We start from the raw sequence: 20,558 nt of genomic DNA on the forward strand, positions 1-20,558 counted from the left end.
GTAGATGTGGTTCCGAATTATCCCTGGAGATGGGTAACACCGACAACAGAACAGAGACAATGAACATCATGGGTATGAGCAGTTACACATTGTTAAAACACACAGTATCAGACAAAGATATACAAGTGGGAAGATGAGGTGGGAAAAGAAGGTAAGAAACAGGTTATGGAGGGACCTAGAAGTTATTAATTCTTTCAGCTATAGGAAATCACCCAAAAAGAAAACAAATCAGATCTGTACTTTAAATAAACAGGTCAGAACCCATAGGAACCTGGGCAAAATGGATTTGAGAGATACATTGGGTGGCTATGTGGTCTGGGTGAGAGGTAATGAGGACCTTAATTAAATCAATCATAGCAGGGAAAAAGAAAACAATTTCAGTACTTCACACAGAATATGCAAACAATTGCCTAACTCGAAAACAGTGCCAAATATTTACAATTCTGAACAAACATTACTTTAAAAAATTATAAATAAACCATTTGCTAGCCTTCTAATGGTTAATTCAACAAAACACCACTAGAAAAGCAGCTCCTGATGTTTTGTAAGATAATCTTAACTTCCTCTGTATCTGTTTATTACTCCATTATCCCTTCTAACTCATGTCTGTGCTGTCTTCCTTTTTCCTTGTTTACAGTATTTGATGGTTTATGTTTCATTTTTAATCCAATTCAGTTTTATTTTTTAAATCAACTACTTTTCCATTTTCTCATGTATGTTTTTCATTTTTTCCTTTCTCATGTCATTCCTCTACTTTCCTTGTGTCTGTTTTTAATTTCTTTGATTAGATATCTAATTCATTCATTTCCGATGTTCTTCTTAACTATATAAGTGTTTTAATTATTTAAGGGTTCAAAGCTGTTTTCCTCTGAGCACACCTTCAGTCATATTGTCATGGCATAGATATACACACAAACACATATAAGTTTATATATTACATATATATGTATATAAACACACATATCTAGCATTTTATCATTATTTTGCAATGATATTCCACAATAACACATATTCCACAATTTCACCTTTAGCTTCTTTCATTAACTACTTCAATACCACAGTCAGAGAACAGAAAGAAAACCCACGTGTCACGGGACCTAATGCTGGTGAGTGAGAGTATGTGTTTGGGGACCCATTTTATCTGAGAATGTCTCTATTATCCCTCTTCTGTAAGCTTCCTCAGAGGCTACTGCACGATTTGTTTGCTGTTCTGCTAGTTCCCTGTTGACTGCTGAAGATAACTAGCTCCAGGTGACTATGCTACTGCATGTCTTCCTTCTCAGCTTTCCTCTGTGAAAATCCAAAGAGACACAGGACTCTTTCCAGCTGCCAATCCCCTCATATTCCTCCACATCTTTTCCACAGGATGCCTACTCATCCACCTCACTCCAGTCTTTTACAAATTGAGGGAATTAGTGAGAATTCTCAAGATTTTTGTCAACTCACCTTCTTACCCCACATCATTTTTGTTGCGGTCAGAGTTAGGAGATACAATGGGCCATATTAAATCTTCTCTTTCCTTTTCCACAAATTTTAAAAGTTTATAGAGTTCAGGTACTGTAAAATTTTCATTTGTGTAACTTCCCAACACTGAGTTAACTAAAAGCCACTTGAATACTCACAGTTGGCAGAATATACTCGTAAAAGCTGAAGACAAGGTAGAACCAAGCGATGATTCTGCAAATTCTGTTTGACCAAGTTCAACGTTATATTCAGAGCCCCATTGATTCTAGCTTTCACTCCAAATTTTTTATCTGTTAAAAAAAAAAACTTTATTCATATGTAACTTTTGAATGAAGATATATCATAAGGCAATGATATTTTAAATTTATATTATGAATTTATATTATCAAATAGAAAGTTGACCTGAAATAATTAAAATTGTTATCATTTTTTGTGTGACTTTTTTTTTTTGGCAGCTAGCCAGTATGGAGATCCAATGTGTGATTTTAAAAATACCCCTTACACTTTTGAAGAATGGTCTGGAAGGATGTACTAAAGGGCAGGCAATGGGATAGGACAGGAGGATGGAGATTGCAGTAGCCCAACACTTAGACTGTCAGGAAAGTAAGAACTTAACCCACTACACATGTAAGTCTGTCTAGTTCAACACATTTTCCAGGAACGTCATCACATAGTTAATGGGAAGAGTAAAGAAGCTAAATGTCCATTACCAATATTACTTACTTAATATGAACCATATTCTTATCAAACATACAAAAGAATATAAACTAACAAAAAAAATGAACAGCTTATGTAGAAAATAATCTGGCAAATATTATCAAATAAATTTCTAATGGGATAAAATTCTTAACATCGAAAAGGAAGAGAAGTTCTTAATTTTCATTCCTACAAAGAGATTAAAATATTTTAAAAACTTTTGGGGGGGCCAACAGTGGAGGGATTTAAATGACAAAAACTTAAGAATGTTAAGATTTGAACAATGAAAGTAAGCAGGACCAGCAAACAGAGATACTTTGTTAACAACAGGAATTTTAAGTCAAAAAGAACTAAATAATCCTGAGGAAAATTACTTTCACCTAACACACACAAAAAAAATCACTCAAGATATTACTGTACAATGTCTTGAATAAAATGAAAATGAAATTTTTAAAAATACATAGAAGAAAATAAAACAAAGATGACCTACAACTCAAAAGAGAGATATTAAAGAAATACAAATATAAGTTAAATACATCAATATCTCAATTTAATTTTATGAAGAAAGAACCTGCTTCCAATTAGAGAAGGAAGCATGAGATAACAAGATTCATAAATAAATAAGGTTTTATTTTATTTTTCATTTTCATTTTCCTAAATGAAAAAAGGGAGTTTTTAAATCTCAAATTTAAGAGTTAAAGAAAAATAAAAGACAGCTAATATATTTCTTAAATAAACTGAATATATGAGGGGTCTTCAAAAAGTTCATGGAAAATGCATATTATGAAAAAACTATGCATGGACTGCAAATTAGTTTGCGCCAAAATAAACTCATATTAACTTTTTATAACATGTCTGAATGGGATCTAGTTTGAAGCAGTAAGACAGATAAGACATCAGTGTGATGAATTCTGCTAACATTGAAGCAAGAACAAACTTCAAATTTATGGTGACATTTGAGTGGAAGAATGATGAAATCCTGATGCTTTACAAAAAGTTTATGGGGACAAAGAAATCAGCAGCAAATCCACATCAATTTTCAATGAAAATATTAATCTTGTTCATGTCCTAATTCAAGATCAACAGCAGAAACAAGAGCCAACACCACAGACGTCTCAATTGGTTCAGTTTACACAATTCCAACTGAAACTGTTGTGCAGAGATCAGATACAGACAAGAGCAGAGCTTTCAAAGGAAATTTTTAAAAAGTGGGATCAAGATCCTGAAGCATTTCTTTGAAGAACTGTAACAGGACATGACACATGGCTTTACCAGAACGATCCTGAAGACAAAGCACAATCCGTGGCTACCAAGAGGTGGAAATGGCCCCGTCAAAAGAAAAACAGACAGTCAAGAGGAAAGGTCATTGCAACAGTTTTTGGGGATGCTCAAAGAATATTCCTTGTTAACTTTCTGGAGAGCCAAAGAACAATAATATCTGCTTATTATGAGAGTGTTTGAAGAAAGTTAGCCAAAGCTTTAGCATAAAACACCTGGGAAAGCTTCACCAGAGAGTCCTTCTCTACCATGACAATGCTCTTGCTCATTCCTCTCCTTAAACATTGGCAATTCTGTCAGAGTTTCAATAGGAAATCATTAGGCATTCACTTTACAGTCCTGGTTCAGCTCCTTCTGACCTCTTTTTGTTCCCTAAACTTAACAAATCCTTAAAGGACACCCATTTTTCTTCAGTTCATAATATAAAAAGAATACACTGACATGGCTAAGTTTCCAAAACCCTCAGTTCTTTAGGTATGAATTAAATGGCTGGTGTCATTGCTTACAAAAGTGTCTGGAACTTGACGGAGCTTATGCTGAGAAATAAAGTTCTTTTTTCCACAGTTTTTTAAGCCCCCTCATATGTTTAAGTCTTAATGCCCCTAGTATACCTGGATAAGTAAAGTCACCTCAGGATGCCTTTCTTTAAAACAATACCCATTAAAAGAACTAGTTAAATATTATACAATACATAAGATACACATGAAATACATAAAAACACAAAAACTGAAAAAAACAAAAGAAAAGAAAAAAACAGAAATAAACTATGTAAATATACATCAGTACCTTTTTGAATCACCATTTTAGCCAAATACTTCAAAGTTTAAAACCCATATGAATGCCACATAGCAATGGCAAAACTCTTAAAACATAATTCTAAGAGTTTAGGGAATCATCTTAATCTTTGTGCAGTCAAACAACTATAAACTGAACTTCAGTTCTATTCAAAGGATGCCTTCCTCCATTAACCTACATGAGCTTCTTCCTTCATTCTATATTCCATTTTTCTCAATTTGTATTTTTTAATATTTTGCATTCTCACTGTTGTGATAATCAGTCTTGTAATTTTTCATGTCTATATTGGTTTGTTTTTTGTTTTTTTTCTTTTTTTTTGGTGTTTAGCTGGTGTGGGGATCTGACCCTGTGACCTTGCTGTTATAAGGCTGTAACCAACTGAGCTAACCAACCGCCCCTATATTGGTCTTCTTAAAGTACACTATAAGTATCCTGAGCATTGAGACTGTGCCTCACAAATATGACTATTAATGAAAAGCAATGACATATTTTACCTCCATGTTACTAAAACATTCCCATACATATTACCCCCTTCTAGTTTCAACAATATCCATATTATGTGTATCCTTTACACACATATGTATACAGGCACACGTATAAACTGAGACACTTGTGATCCTGACATTTTTCTTCCTTTTCTACCACATGTAATAGAATTTCTTGTGAATTTTGGATCCTCTACCCTTGCAGGTTACTAGTTGACTGTAATAAACATTCCATTACTAAGACCAAGAAAAGCACTAGCACCTCAGATTTTAAAAATTAAGCAGTCTTAAGGCAGAAAGAATATTACAAAGACGTTTCTAGATTTGATGACCATACAAGTGAAACCCTTACCTTTTGGTCCAATCTTTGCAAGAATAGAATGAATCTGTACCATTAACTCCTCATGTGGGGGAGATTCTTTGCTGGCATTCATAAGTAATTGTAACAATATCTGTGAACCACCTTTGCCAACTAAGAAACTTGCTCTTCGACCTCCACCTAAAAATTTTTTAAAAGATTTTTTTACACAGCAAATTCTCCCATATTAGGTATCATAACTTGTTGGCATTCAAGAAATGTTTAAAGTGATGACTTCTAAAATCAAACTAATTCTATTGAAGTCATATTTTGCTTTATCTCATTTATTTAGTTAGAAAATAGCACACAAAGAGTAAATAAACACAATTAATGCCAAAATTCTAGTCTCAAGGCTCTGAAACGCATGGCTGCAGGGGTGGCTTGATAAAAATACTAAAAGCAAAGTAACAACAAAAAGTATGATGTTTCACTTTCCAAATTCCAATATTCAGAATAGCCTCTATATGAGTATCAGAAAATTCCAAATAAAGTACAGATGGTATACTGTTGATCTTTTTTTACAAGCAGATATTAAACCAAAGGAAACAAAAACTTACCTGCTGACAACAGCTCAACAAGAATGCTTAAGATATTAAGGGTAGTTTGAAGATCTTTTGTGTTCTGAAATAAACAGTTTATTTGCTTTATTAAAAATTGTAAATTTGTGATCCTGAAACTTTTTGTACCTGTTAGAAACTACCTATATTTTACAAATCTCCTTTCTAAATTCTTTAAGAACAAATGTATTCAGGTTTCCACCACTCTCTTATCACTTCAGTCTCTTCTTCTTGACTTCAAGAATTTTTACAAATCATTTGAGCTATTATTTTATTTATTAGTTTATTTATTATTTAGTATCAACATTGTTACAAAAGGAATTAATTTGTCATTTGAATTCCTCATCTTTCTACAAAATAGATAATAAATGTACATTAATCAAAATGTAAATGGCATTACAATGTATATATGGTGACTGCCCAGACACCTAGTTCTCTCAGAAGGCAATCATGTTATCAATTTCTTGTGTACCCTGCCAAAGATAATGTGCACACACAAAATAAATCCATGTAAATATATATGTATATACAGATTTATTTCTTCAGATGGTATTGTCTGTAGATACTATTTTGTACCTAGATATTTTACATATCAATAAATAAAGAGCTTCTTCATTCTTTTGAAGGGCTATGGGATATATTCCATTATATGGCTATGCCATTGTTTATGTAACCAGTCACCTACCCATGGGATATTTAGGTTGTTTTTAAGCTTTTGCTATTAAAAAAATTGCAACAAATAACTAAGTACATATATTTACACGTGATAAAGTACATCTGTATGTGAGATAAATCCCTGGAATTTCTGGGTCAAAGAATATGGGTATTTATACTGATAGATATTAACAAGCTGTTCTCCATGGAATAATATACACTCCCATCAGCAACGTAGGAGAGTAACTATTTCTCAAAGTCTGGACCATCAATCTAATAAGTGAAAATATTTAAATACTGTACTTGGGTTAACATTTCTCTTATTAAAAGTTATGGTCAACCTCAAGTGACATTTGTGTCTCTTTTTCTAGGAAATGTCTCTCCATAATCTTTACTCAGTTTTCTACTGAGTTTCTATTAGGTTTACAATCTACTACTGATTGGTAGACCTTCTTTATGTGATAAGGAAATTACGAGTTGAAATATTACTTCCTCGGTTTTCTAAGCATCTATGGTGTGCTTTTCCATGCACTTTTGTTGATGTGATTGAACTTACCAATCTTTTCTTTTATAGCTCTTGTTTTTTCCATACTTGGAAAAGCCTTCCTTAATAAACTGCTCCCATTGCTTCCTCTAGAATTATGATTTCATTTTCCATTCTTAAATCTTTGCTTGATATGGAATTTATTTTGGGGTAGGATGTAGGAAGTAAGGACCCAACATCACACTTTTCCAGATGGCTGTCAATCTGTCCCAGCTCCACTATTAAATAATCCCTCTATTCCTCACTGACCTGAAATGCTACCTTTATTAAATAATACTAGACTCCCAGAAGCATTTTAATTTTTTTTTTTTTTTTTTTTTTGGATTTTCTAGTCCATTACACTGATGTCTATCTGCTACTCAAGCACAGTTTCTAAACTACAAGTGTATTTCAAAAAGTTCGTCGAAAAACAGAACTGAAAGATAATATGAATCTTTCCATTAACTTTTTCAAGTACCCTTGTATTTTAATTACTGGAGCTTTGTGATGTTCTTTGATATTTGGTGGGGACAGCCCTTTCTCACTTCTCTTCTTTTTCAGAAATGTCCTCTCTATTTTTGCTTTTTTCCCCATTTGAACTTTAGATACAAAACTATTAGTATTTTTATTGAGATTGCCCTAAACTAACAAATCAATTTAGGGAGAAATGACATCTTTATGATGCTAAGACTTCCTACTGAAGAACACGTACTAATTCCCTTGTTCTTAATAAGTACACTGAATAAAACATCCAATGCTAATTCTTAATACACCCTGCTGGTCTGCCCAAAATTTTTATGTTGGCATAGAAATTCAATTACCATCAATATAATATATTCAACCAATATATGTAGTAAAACAAATCACAAATGTGCATCAGCTAACACCATATAATAAATAAGAATTTCCAATGTTGATCATTTATTTTAAGCTAAAGATTTATTTCCAGCTAATGTTTTATTTTCTACCACCAATTAGAAGGGCATGTTAGCATTAAAATTTACAGTTATCATTAAAACCATAGGGAAATATACCTAGATGTTCACCTAATATATATTAAAATTTTATGCCACCATTCCAAATAATAATTTAAAACATAAGATATGCTTTGATTCATTGACTATGCCTCTAAGGTAAAAATTTTACAGTTCATCATATACATGGGGGCTTTTTTCTTCAGCACTCCTTGGTATTAGTAGTTACATAATTAAACCCTGTTAATGATGGGGATTTTTGGTTTTGGGGGGGTTGGGGTTTTTTTACCTCTAATGTTGACAGCAGAACTTCCATTCCTGTAGAACCTTTGGCTGTCATTTCTCTCCTTGTTTTTTCTGAAAAGTAGAAAATTTTTTTCTAAAACGTGAACAAAAAAAAGTATACATAATTTTGTTACATATAGCTAACACAGGATCGACATGTCTTTATTGGTCCAGTAAACATTCTAAATCAGTTCCTAGATATTCCTCCTTATCATGTTGCTAATTCTATTCTGTGGAGACTTCCAGATTTCTGTTAACAAGACCTCTTTTGCATTTCATCACAGCTCCTATCACAGACTAAGTGAGTCCCTGTCAGTCCATCTAAAACCTTAAATCTAATAATTCAGTACAGGTGCCAGAACTGGAGGTGAGGTAGGAGTTGTAATGGCAGGCCTCTTTCTTCATCTTTACAAGTAGAACTAGAAGACAATCAAAATGAGTAAAAGCAGAAATCTAGTAAAATTTTCAAATGTTTTGATTATATTAATACTATTTTAAAATTCTGAATCACACAAAAATAAACAAAACTAAGGAATACCTACTTCTGTAAAAATCTGGAAACCAGATCACCCAAATGATTCTTTTCCTATCACTGGGATGGGAAAAAAATAATAAAATAAAATATAAAATATTTCTATTATTTAAAGATTCCTGAAGCTTCTTCACAATTCTTCTCCTTAGATTAACAAGAGAAGAAAAGTATATCATAAGCCAACTTTTAGCAAAGAAACTAACATTTACTATTCCATGTACTTTACCTACAATGTCTTATTGATGCCTCACTTTAACCCTCTGGGGGAAAAATTATTCTTGTCATGGATCAAAAATTTGAGTGAATAAGTTAAACAGACTAGGTGACCCAGGTGTTCCTAAACCCAAAGCTTATGGTCTTTCACTAATTTAATGCGCTTCTAAAAGAGTCACAGGAATCATTGTTTTAGCAGGATTATTACACAAGAGACTCAGTGCCCCTCTCAACCTTCTCACACCTGAATACTAATGCCAGAAATTCTTTTAATACAGGATGACAATGCCATTCACTTCACATTTTGAGATTTAAGAAACTGAACACAAACAATCCACTCTCATAACAGTACATATCCCACAATAAAGTTCAAAAGACTGGTACTACCAAATTCAATGTTGCACACGAAGGTAATCAAGGTAGTTTAAGAGCAGAGCAAGAGCACTGAGGCCCTGATGAGCGAAAAATATCAACACAGATAGGGAACAAAACCTCAAGCTATACCTTCAGAAAAATCACATTTTTACCCAGAGCAAATCCTGTTCCATTACCTAAGTCTGACATTCATTTGAAAATTAAGTTACTCTAAATTAGGAGTTACTAAAGAGAGGGACATATGCAATACAGAGAAGTTATAGTGTAAAGTTATTTATGGCAGCTATCAATACCTACCTACCTACAAAATAAATATGCTACGTCAAAATTTATTTTTAAAACAACAATCTCATGCTATCATGCATCATCTCACATCCAGTTAATGAACTTTGTTAAATTTACAGAAACCTAAGATCTTTCAAGATAGAAACTCTCATAACGGATATGAAGATCTAAAACACTGCTCATCTCCGCTCCCTACTGCCACATTGCTAATGCTAAAAAGAAATGGCAAATTTCTTTACCTATAAAAAAGGAAAAGCTCATTAAAATTAGTAAAACTAGATTCTCTTATTTAAAAAGAATATGAATCCTCTGACAATCCAAACTGTCCTTCACCCTTTCCCCAATCCAGCTGCCTCCACCAAAAAGGAGTAAGTTGTAAAAGAAAATAACATATTGTTTCAAATATCTAATGTATCTTTGATGTAATATTTTCAAGTAAGACCAATGACTTAATATTAAAGCCAAATTATTTGTCAATATTAATATCACATAGAATATTCAGAAGATAGAAATCCCCACTACTAAAAACTACTAACAATTATATTTTTGCCTTCATTGGGGGGAGTGGGGAGGACTCTCTTCCTTTGAAGACAGTACAATGCAGACTCTAACTCTCCTTGTTATTAACATCTACCATCATCGTCTTCACACCTCACACTAAATGAAAACTACGTGTTACACTAACAGTTTTCTGCTCTACTCCAGATTCTGTCATGATCTTGGGAGACTTTAATGTCAATGTGGATAATTCAGTCAAACACCTAGTTCCCTAGTTTCTTGACATCAAAACAAAATCCTTCCTGCTGTACTCCAATTTATCAACCCTCTCAATGGCCATTCTCAGGACCTCAAACTGGTCCACCTCTTACATCTTAACCTCTAATCTCCCACTTTCAGAACATGATCTCCTAACATTCCTACTCCTCTTTCCTTATGAAGAATATGTAAACCTGTCACCTTCATTGAAACTTCTAATTCATCAACTATAGCACCATATCAATTCTCTCCATACCTGGGCTTTGATTTCAGGCCCCCCCTGCAACTCTCCCACCAAAACGCTTATACAGAATTAAATCCTAAAATGTGTCTTTTCTACTGCTACATGAATGAAAAGGAAAAGTAATGCCACAAGAATTTTTTCTCAAACTTGAAGACTCTTAGTACCATAAAAGTCACAATTCCAACCTCATTTGGGAACACAAAACTGCTCCTTTCACTGCTCATATCCATTACCATCTGCCCCACCACAGCCCACAGCTACTCCAAAATTTATACCAGTCCTCAGTTGTTCCTCTCCATCTCTGAACTTCTATTCCAAACTCTCAGCACCTACATTTTTCCTCACTGAATGAAGCAAAGTAATCAGAAACATAGACAACATTTTACAAATAATGACCAAAATTCTTGACAATCTTGCATTCTATTCCCCGGTTTGTAGGAGACAAAGAAGTAGGGGTTGAGAAGAAGTGTCCTTTCCTCTATGTTCTGAATCTCATCCTTTCTACCTTCTCATGAATCTGTATCTTCAACCTCAAACAACATACTGGCTGTTCCCCTTCAATCAATAACTGTGTTTTTTATTATTCCACATATGAAAAAAACCTTGTTTTACCTTGCTTCTCCCTCTATTTCCCTTACTTCTCTTTCTTCCCCAGTAAAATGCCTTAAACAAGTTCTCTGTCATTATTTCATTTGCCACTCACATTACGACATACTACAATCTCACTTCTAATCCTACCACTTGAAAGTGCTCTTGTTGTGGTCAATAATTTGCTAATTGTCAAGTCAAAAAGACCATTACTTTAACTAGCCTCCCTATGGTACTCAACATTGTTGACTACTGCTTTCCTCCTCAGCTTTTTTTAATACAATCCTTCCTAGTTGTTAACACTGCTACATTCCTTCAACACTTCCAACAATCCAAATGTTGGATCTTAACAGATTTTTTTTTTAAATTTTTTTTGGCAGCTCGCCAGTACAGGAATCCAAACCCATGACCTCGGTATTATAAGGCTGTGCTCTAAACAACTGAGCTAACTGGCCTGCCCAACAAATATTTTAAAGCAGCTATTACAATTATAATAAATGACATTAAGGAAAATAAGTTCACAATGAATGAAAAGATAGGAAGCCACAGCAGAGAAAGAGAAACTACAAAAACAAAAGAACCAATGGACATTTTAGAAGAGAAAAATATAATATCTGAAATAAATTACCAGGTATTTTAATAGCAGAATGCAGGGGAAAAAGAAAAAAGGAAGTGAACCTGACAACAGAAGAATAATAATTATCCAATCTGAACAACAGAGAGAAAAATATGAGCCTCAAGGACGATTGAAACAATTTCAAAAATCTAACATATGTATAATCATAGTCCTGGAAGAGGATAAGAACGAATAGGTAAGAAAAAAATTTTGAGCCAAAATCTCTAGGAAAGAATAAACAGCTTCAGAAATGGTAAATATCTCTGTAAATATAAAAATTACTTTTTCTTCTTCTTAATGTCTTTAAAATACATGACTGGGTAACGCAAAAAATTTCCCAAATTGGCAAAAGACGTAAATTTACAGATTGAAGAATCTCATTGAATTCCAAGCAGGATAAATATGAAGAAAACTTCTAAAAAATAAAATAAAATAAAATAAAAATAAAAATCCTGAAATCAGCCACAGAAAAATGACACATAACACTCAGGAAAACAAAGATTCAAATGACAGCAAACTTCTCCTTTGAAATTATAGAGGCCATAAAATAGCAGAAGCACTATTTTAAGTGTACTTTAAAGTGCTGAAAGACAAAAACTGTCAACCCAGAATTCTATATCTAGTAAAAATATCCCTCAAAAATTAAGGTAATATAAATCCATTGTCAGATAAAACAAAACAAAGCAAAACAAAATTCTTCCACAGCAGACCTGCACTACCAGAAATGCCAAAGGAAATCCTGTAGGCTAAAGAGAAATGGGACCAGATCAAACTCACATCTTTAAGAAAAAATAAAGAACTTCAGAAATGGTAAATATCTCTGTAAATACAAAAACTACTTTTTCTTATTCTTAATGTCTTTAAAATACACATGACTGGATAAAGCAAAAATTGTCTTATGGGGTTTATACTGTATATAGATGTGATATGTATGACAACTATAGGTGAAGAATGGTAAAGATAAAATGTTCCAAGTTTCTAAGTTTTACATGAGGTTACAATATTAATCTAAACAAACTGTGAAATGTTAATGTTTATTGCAATCTCCAGAGAAATAAATTTTTTAAAATGCAAAGAGATATAACTATAAAACCAACACATAAATTAAAATGGAATTCTAAAAAATGTTCTAAGAATGCAAAAGAACTAGAACAGGAAGAAATAAGCAATAAAAAACAGAAAGGAAAACTAATAAAATTGTAGACCTAAATCCAATCAACAATTACATTAAATGTTAACAGATTAAATGCTTAAATTAAAAGGCAGAAAGTGTCCAGCTGCTAAAAAAAAAAAAAAAAAGAAAAGGTAGATATTGTCAAACTGGATAAAGTTTTAAAAAAATAGATCCAACTACATGCTGTCTACAGAAGACATGCTTTGTATTCAAAGATACAAAAAGGTTAAAAGTAAAAAAATGGCAAAAGCTTTATCATGCAAACAATGACCATAAGAAAAATGAGGGGCTATACCAATATTAGACAAAATAAAGTTCAAGACAAAGAAAATTGTCAGGGAAAATTAGAACTTTCCATAATGATAAAAAGGTAAATTCATCAGGGAGACATAAAAATCATAAATGTGAATGCACTTTATCATCTTTTATAGCCATATCTAAAATGTGTACAGTTTCCAAGACACAAAACTCCAGCTGTCCCACTCTACACCTCCTCCCAAGAAAATTTCATTCCAATCCCATTATTTTAACTATCAATCTGTTGGCTTTTAATCCTGCTCTTCATTCAGAACTCTGTAGTGAGCTTTCCATTTTTTCTCCTTACTTCTTTACTAGGAACAAGATTGTGTAAGCAATAACTATAACACTGTATTGTTGGGTTTCTAACAAGTATAGATATAATACATATTTATATAACAATAACAGCATAAAGAAGTGAGAAGGACAAGGAGCTATATTGGAAGAAAGTTTCAATATTTTGCTGGAATTTAAGTATACTGAATTATACCGCAGTAAAATGCATATTTTAATCCCCACAGGAACCCCTAAGCAATGAACTAAAATTTTTAAAAGTAAAAAACAAAAAGTAAAATGGCAGATGGAAATCCAATCATACCAATAAGTACATTAAATTGGAAGCACTAAACACTCAGACTAGATTTTAAAAAAGCAAAATCAAACAATATATTATCATTAAGAAACACACTTTAGATTCAAAAACACAAAGTTTCAAAGTAAAAGGAATGGAAAAAGGTATAATATGCAAAAAGTAACAGAAGACAGCTATAGTGGCTATATAATTATCAGACAAAACAGACACTAAGTCTAGAAATATTATTGTAGATAAAGAGAAACACTTTGTAACGATGAAAGAAAAAACCATCAGGAAGATATAATAATTAATTGTAAATGTATACACAGCTAACAACAGAGCCTCAAAATAAATAAACCAAAAGCAGCCACAGTTAAAAAGAGAAATATACAGTTCAGCAATAATAGGTGGAGATTTCAATATCCAGCCTTTAATAATTGAGAGAGCACCTAGACAGAAAATCAACAGGGGGTACAGATGATTTGAACAACACTATCAACCAAAGTGACTTAACTGACATTTAAAGAACACTCTACCCAACAAGAGCAGAATACACATTCTTCTCAAGTGCACAAGGAACATGCTTCAGGAACACCATATACTAAGTCATAAAACAAGTCTTAATAAATTCAAAAGGATAGAAACAAAAGTATATTCTCCAACCACAATGAAATTAAATTAAAAATAAACAGAAAGAAAATTGGGAAATTCTGAAATACTGAGAAATTAAACAACACACTTCTAAATAAATCACAAAGGAAATTGGAACATATTATGCACTGAATTAAAACAAAAATGCAACATACCAAAATTTGTAGAATGCAGTTAACACACTGTTTACAGGGAAACTTACGGCTTTAAATGTCTGCATTAGAAAAGAAAGGTCTCAAAATCAACAATCTAAGCTTCCACAGTTAAAAAAAAAAAAAAAAGAAAGAAAGAAAAGAAAAACAAGTGCAAATTAAACTCAAAGCAAGCAGGCAGAATGAAGTAATAAATATGAGGGTACTTCAAAAAGTTAATGGAAAAATTCATATTACATTTCATTTCTATCTTACATGAACTTTCCGAAGTACCCTCGTAAATTAAGAAAGGAGACCGATGATAGAGAAAACAGAAGAACAGAGAAAATCAATTAAACCAGAAGTTGGTTCTTCCATTAGATAACAAAATTGATGAATAGACCAGGGTTTCTCAACTTCAGCACTGTTGACATTTGGGGCCAGATAATTAATTCTTTGGTGGAAGAGGGTTGTCCTACACAGTGCAGCATCTCTGGCCTCTATTAAGTGTATTCCAATAGTAACCACTCCCCCCCGCAAAAAAAATTTATAACCAAAAATGTCTCCTAACATTGCCAATGTCCCTGCAGAAAGAAGTGAGACAAAATCGCCCCTGGTTCAGAACTACTGAGCAAGAGCAAGGAAAAAAAAAAAAAGTGAGAGGACACAAATGACCAAAGTCAGGAATGAAAGTGGGGACATCACTTCCTACTCGATACAAACTAAAAGCATTAAAAGAAAATATTACCAACAACTTTATGCCAACAAATTAGACGATTTGCATGAAATGGATAATATAAATATTTCTAGGGAAAAAAAAAAAGGAGGGGTAAATTTTAAGTACCATGCATACTGCAAATAAGTAGTACATCACTAAAGACAGAAAATGCAATGCATCCAAAGAAAACTAGGGGCAAATTGTGGAAATTGATGAGTTTCAACTGTGTGAATAAGATGTGTTGTAGAGGGTTGTTTTTTTTAATCATTTAGATACATAAATAGTATATGCTTGTTGCAACAATTCTAACAGAAGTGTCTAAAATAAAATTAGCTTACCTCACTCCACTCCATTTCTACCCCATCAATATAACTGCTAACAATTTGGTATGTAATTTTTTTTTTTTTGGCCTTGTTCATACAAACATTACAAATTTTTTATTTTGTACAAAAACGGGACTATACATATAGAGTTATATGAACCAACGAAACTTGCTTTTTTACTTAATGTACTAAATTTAGGCCTCCAGGACAATTCATATAGGTCCATATATGAACTGTATGTTCCACACACAGTTAATTTCTTTTCCATGTCCATAAACTATGCCGTGTCAGTTTGTTTACGTATCATCTCTGACTGCTTTTGTGCAACAAGAGTTGAGTAGCTGTGACAGAGACTGTATGGCCTGCAAAGCCTAAAATATCTTGGCCTCCACAGAAAACATTTGCAATCCCTGGTCTAGAGAAGTGGCTCTCAATTTCTGAACCATTTGAAAAGCTTTAACGATAATGATTTCATTGGTCTGCGGTGAGCTGGGTGTTAGGGTTACAAGAGCCCCCAAGATAAATAATTTATTACTGATAATAGTTGCGAATATGATTATAACTCCAGTTTGACTATATCAAAATTTATTCAACTATTATCACATTGATGATTATTGAGGTTGTTTCTTGATCGTTAATATTACAAACAATACTGCAAGAAAAATCCCCAAACATTCGGTCTTATACTAGCATTTTTATTTTAGTCTAATACTTTTCTGAAAGTAGAAATGCTGGGTCAAATACCAGGCACACTTAATTTTAATAAACATTGCCAAATTATTTTCTCCAAAGTTTGTAATAACTAATGCACCACCAACAGTGTGTAAGAGTACTATATTCCCCGTGCCTTCAGTGGCACTGGATGTTGTCATTCTGTCTAATTTCTGCCAATCTGATTAGTGAAAACTAGCTTTATTGTTTTCATTAGCAGTTCCTGAATTTCAAGGAGGTAAACTTTTTGTATGTTTAGTGGGTGTTTGCATTTCTTCTTCTTTGAATTATAAATTCCTAATCTCTCTCTCCCAAATGGATAGCCAATTGGGTTATCCTATAAATGATGGGACAATCTTTCACTGCTAATTTATACTGTGTTGGCTGGCTAATTCAAGGTACTATAAACAAAGTCCTTCTATTACACAACTTCAGGGACAGTATTCAGGGGTAGTTCCCACAGGGATGGGTGGCAGGGTGGAAAGAGCAGCAATCTCTGCAGTAGTATCATTGGGAAAATTTTCAGTGGTGACGCTGGAGTAGGAGCCTCATGTGGAGTAGGCTGTTATGGTTAAGAGTCTACAGTGGTGGGAGCAATGGACAAAAGTATTACCTACAGATTTAGGGAATTTGTTTTCTTTTGCTTTTGCTGGGTTCTTTTGTTTTATTTTGTTTTTTTGAGGAAGAGGAATTTCATATGATAATATTGTGAATATTCCTGGTACATTTAACTTTGCGCTTACACAATAAACATCCTTGTACAATAATATGTCTTTGTTGATACACACAGTATTTCCAAAGCCTATAATCCAAATAGTGACTTTCAAAATTAAAACATATAGGTATTTTAAATTTTGCTAGAGACATATGCAATCTCTTAGAGACCTCTCCTGGGTTTTGGGGTATTGTCAACTATCCTCCAAACACATGAGCTGAAGAGGAGGAAGTTATCACAATAAATTAAGGATCCATGACCATGAAGACAGGTCAGTAGATACTGCTCTCTTAAGAACAGTAAATGTTTGCTAATCACTTTATTTCAATGACCTGAACCTCCAGAATAATGAAATGATAACAAAAAATTAAGTAAATTAAGATAATAATTGTGAATTGCCTGGAACTTAATTTTAATAGAAATGCCTTTCTCTTAAGAAAAAGAAAAAAAAAAAAGATGGGTGTGTGTGTTTTAAATAAAGCACAGGTCTCAGAGTCTCATCAAAGTCCTTATTTACTATCTTTTCAGATAATTACATGGATTTTATTTGACCTGTTCAGATAATGTTACAATGATATATTTCCCGATATTAAACCATTTTCTCAAGGTTTTTTTATACTAATTTAGTAGCACTAGCTTCATAAAATAGAGAAATAATGCCTAATTACAGATGGCATTTATTGAACATTTTTAACATTCCCTTCAGACGCTTCTCATGTAAATCTCCTGACACCCCCACCACCCATGATATCTGTTATCTCTATTTCAGAGATGGTTCAGCTAAGCCCTAGAAATTCAATAACTTCCCTAAGGTATCCAGCCACTGGATGACACAGCTTGAATTTCAAAGTGGGGACTATACTAATAACAAATACTCCATGTTACTCGACATCTTTTTGTCAAAATTCTACAACAAGTAGCATTGGAATTAGGTGCAATTTGAAAACAGGGAGGAGGGGAGTTGGCAATCATATATAAGTAAAATCATTATCATTATTAGAAACAATACATTGAAGATCAATTTCCTCCAAAGTTATTCAGTTTTCTACTTCTTGAGTCAATTTGAGAAAGTTCAATTTTTACAGAAAATGATCCGTTTATCAAAAGTTTAAGCATTTTTAGCATCTGCTTTTAAAGAATCAAAAAAGCATTCCAAAAACAAAGAAGAGATTAAAGTTTACCTTGACTTTGAGCCAGATGAAGAATTTTTGATGTAACATATCTGGCAGTATCTGATTCTGTAGATTCGGTATTGATCTTCTCCAGCTGAGCCAGGAGTCCCACAACCCGAGAATTATTGGTAAGGCTAAAAAGAATGTTACTTTACATTAGGGCACATTCTACATCAATTGTAAATTCAATACTATGAAGATTATTATTTTTTAAAAAATTCTACTCTTCTAAAAAGATTAAGCTTTTATACATCATATTTCCTTAATCTGTGTTATAGCTTAATATAGTTAAAATTCTACTGATTTAAGTGAGAAACACATTCTATTTCAGAAAATCACAAATCACAAATGTCTGTTCAACCCTGTCCCGTAATCTTACATTGTACCCTGAAAACTCACCTTTCCATTCTTCAAGATGACTTCTTACACTTCTCTGCTCTCCTCAAAACTCTTACGATCTTTTCCTCCCGCCCTACTCCTTCTCTATTAATGTCCTACTTCATAACTGTTATAAAATCAAACAAGAATACATCATCATCCCACCATCAAATCCTTAAACCCATCTGTTCTCCATCTATATTTTTTCTCCCCTGTTCCCATTCATTATACAAACGTTTGCACACACAGTACCATTCTTTGTGCTGTCAACATACCATAAACAAAACAAAAATTCCTGCTCCTCATAGAGTAAACATTCTAAGGGTGAAAGACAAGTTAAATAAGTAAATATGTAAATTATACAGTATGTAAGGTGGTGGGATGTGCTACGGAGAAACTAGTGACAACTTATCATTCTATTCCTTCTTCATTTGTTAACTGGGATAATTCCATGAAGAGAACTATGGCTAATTCCATAAATATTCCACTCCATATCTGGTTATGAAGAGGTAAAGTTCATCAAATAAAGGCAAAATAAATGCTGGATTTTTAATTTACTTATATTTACCAGTTTTCAGAAGAATGAGTTCATTTCCTAAAATCCTACACAGGTGTCCAATGTAGATTTAAACATATTTGATATGTTTTATCCACTGCGGTTATTAATGCTCAAAACTGTCCCATCTTTGATCAGCAGTTGGTTGTTGAGTCTTTTTGATACAACACTAGTCTTTGATAGCATACTAGTTTTCTGATCTGACAAGGCTCTTACTGACCAGCAGTTCTCAAAATCTGGGTAGACCTTTAGAGTTTTGTAGACCATACTAAAATCCTTTCAGAAAAACTATTTTCATAAAAGTACTAAGACACTATTTACCTTGGACACTATGTTGACATTTGTACTGACGATCCAAAGGCAATGGTGGGTAAAGAGCTGATGCCACAGTGCAAATCAAGAGAGTGACACTAAACTGTACTAGTGGTCACTATATTCTTCACCACCATGCACTCTCAGCTAATTTTTTTTAAAATGCCAGTTCCACTCATGAGTGTACATCGTCTTAATATTCAGGGTGCACATACAACACTTCTGTTGCACACTGAAATATGACAGTTATCTTGGGAGGAAACTGTGCAGCTGTTTGAATTGCAAGCTGAATTAGCTACTGTTTTTCATAGAACATCACTTTTACTTTAAAAAACAATAGACAAACAATAATTATTCAGACTGGGATATTTTGGCAGACATTTTCATGGAAATAAGCAAAATGATCCTGTCACTTCAAGGAAACAACAGATTATCTGATTTGTTGCCAATGATAAAATTTGAGCTTTCAAACAAAAATTAGAATTTTGGAAAACATCAGTCAACTATCATGACCCTGATAGCTTCCCAATATTCAAAGAACTGTCTGATATCAACGGTGATATTAACAAATTTAATTTTTTAATTTTATACTTAAAAATGTGTCAATGTTTGAAAGATCTGCATAATTCATTAAATCAATATTTTCCAAATGACCAATCCATCATGTCACAATTTCAGAAGACATGGGTTAAAGAACCATTCAAAGTGCAAGAATGATCAATGGATTTTAATATAATAGAGTACAAAAAATTTACTAATATGGTTTTAGATTACACATTGAAACTAACCAACCAAGTGCATTATCATTCAAAACTGTTTGTTCCTCATTTACTCTTGCTTTAATCTACTACTGCTATTACTCTTGCTTTAATCACATTTCTTACTGTTTTTCTCCAAATACCAAACACAGTTTTATTTTACTCCACCATAAATCAAAGGACAATAATCTGAAAAGGCTATTAAAGCATTCCTTCCTTTACTAATTATATAGTAGGGTACTTCAAAAAGTCTGTGGAAAAATGGACTTTAAAAGATAATACAAATCTTTCCTTGAACTTTCTGAAGACCCCTCATATCTAAGTGAACCCAAATATTTTTTCTCTGTCCTTCAACAAGAACACCACACATAAAAAATATATATGTGTGATATATATGTATGTAAAATGTG

At 32.9% G+C, this 20,558-nt stretch overlaps 1 protein-coding gene across 5 annotated transcripts in view; it reads right to left on the reverse strand.

Annotated features, from left to right (window-relative positions):
* Positions 1 to 20,558, reverse strand: part of AGTPBP1 (ATP/GTP binding carboxypeptidase 1) — a 173,674-nt gene that overhangs the window by 121,163 nt on the left and 31,953 nt on the right. For 2 of the 5 annotated variants that reach the window (XM_063080498.1, XM_063080494.1), the window contains exons 4-8: positions 18,154 to 18,278; positions 8,074 to 8,141; positions 5,634 to 5,697; positions 5,071 to 5,217; positions 1,623 to 1,754 (exon numbers count right to left, since the gene is read on the reverse strand). In XM_063080498.1, coding sequence (XP_062936568.1) covers positions 1,623 to 1,754; positions 5,071 to 5,217; positions 5,634 to 5,697; positions 8,074 to 8,141; positions 18,154 to 18,278 — 536 coding nt within the window. Of the gene's footprint in view, positions 1 to 1,622; positions 1,755 to 5,070; positions 5,218 to 5,633; positions 5,698 to 8,073; positions 8,164 to 18,153; positions 18,279 to 18,543; positions 18,610 to 20,558 lie in introns of those variants that run through there. The other 3 variants (XM_063080495.1, XM_063080496.1, XM_063080499.1) reach the window with 3 other exon arrangements.

The sequence above is a fragment of the Cynocephalus volans genome, chromosome 16, assembly GCF_027409185.1.
Source record: "Cynocephalus volans isolate mCynVol1 chromosome 16, mCynVol1.pri, whole genome shotgun sequence".
NCBI classification, from domain to species: Eukaryota; Metazoa; Chordata; class Mammalia; order Dermoptera; family Cynocephalidae; genus Cynocephalus; species Cynocephalus volans.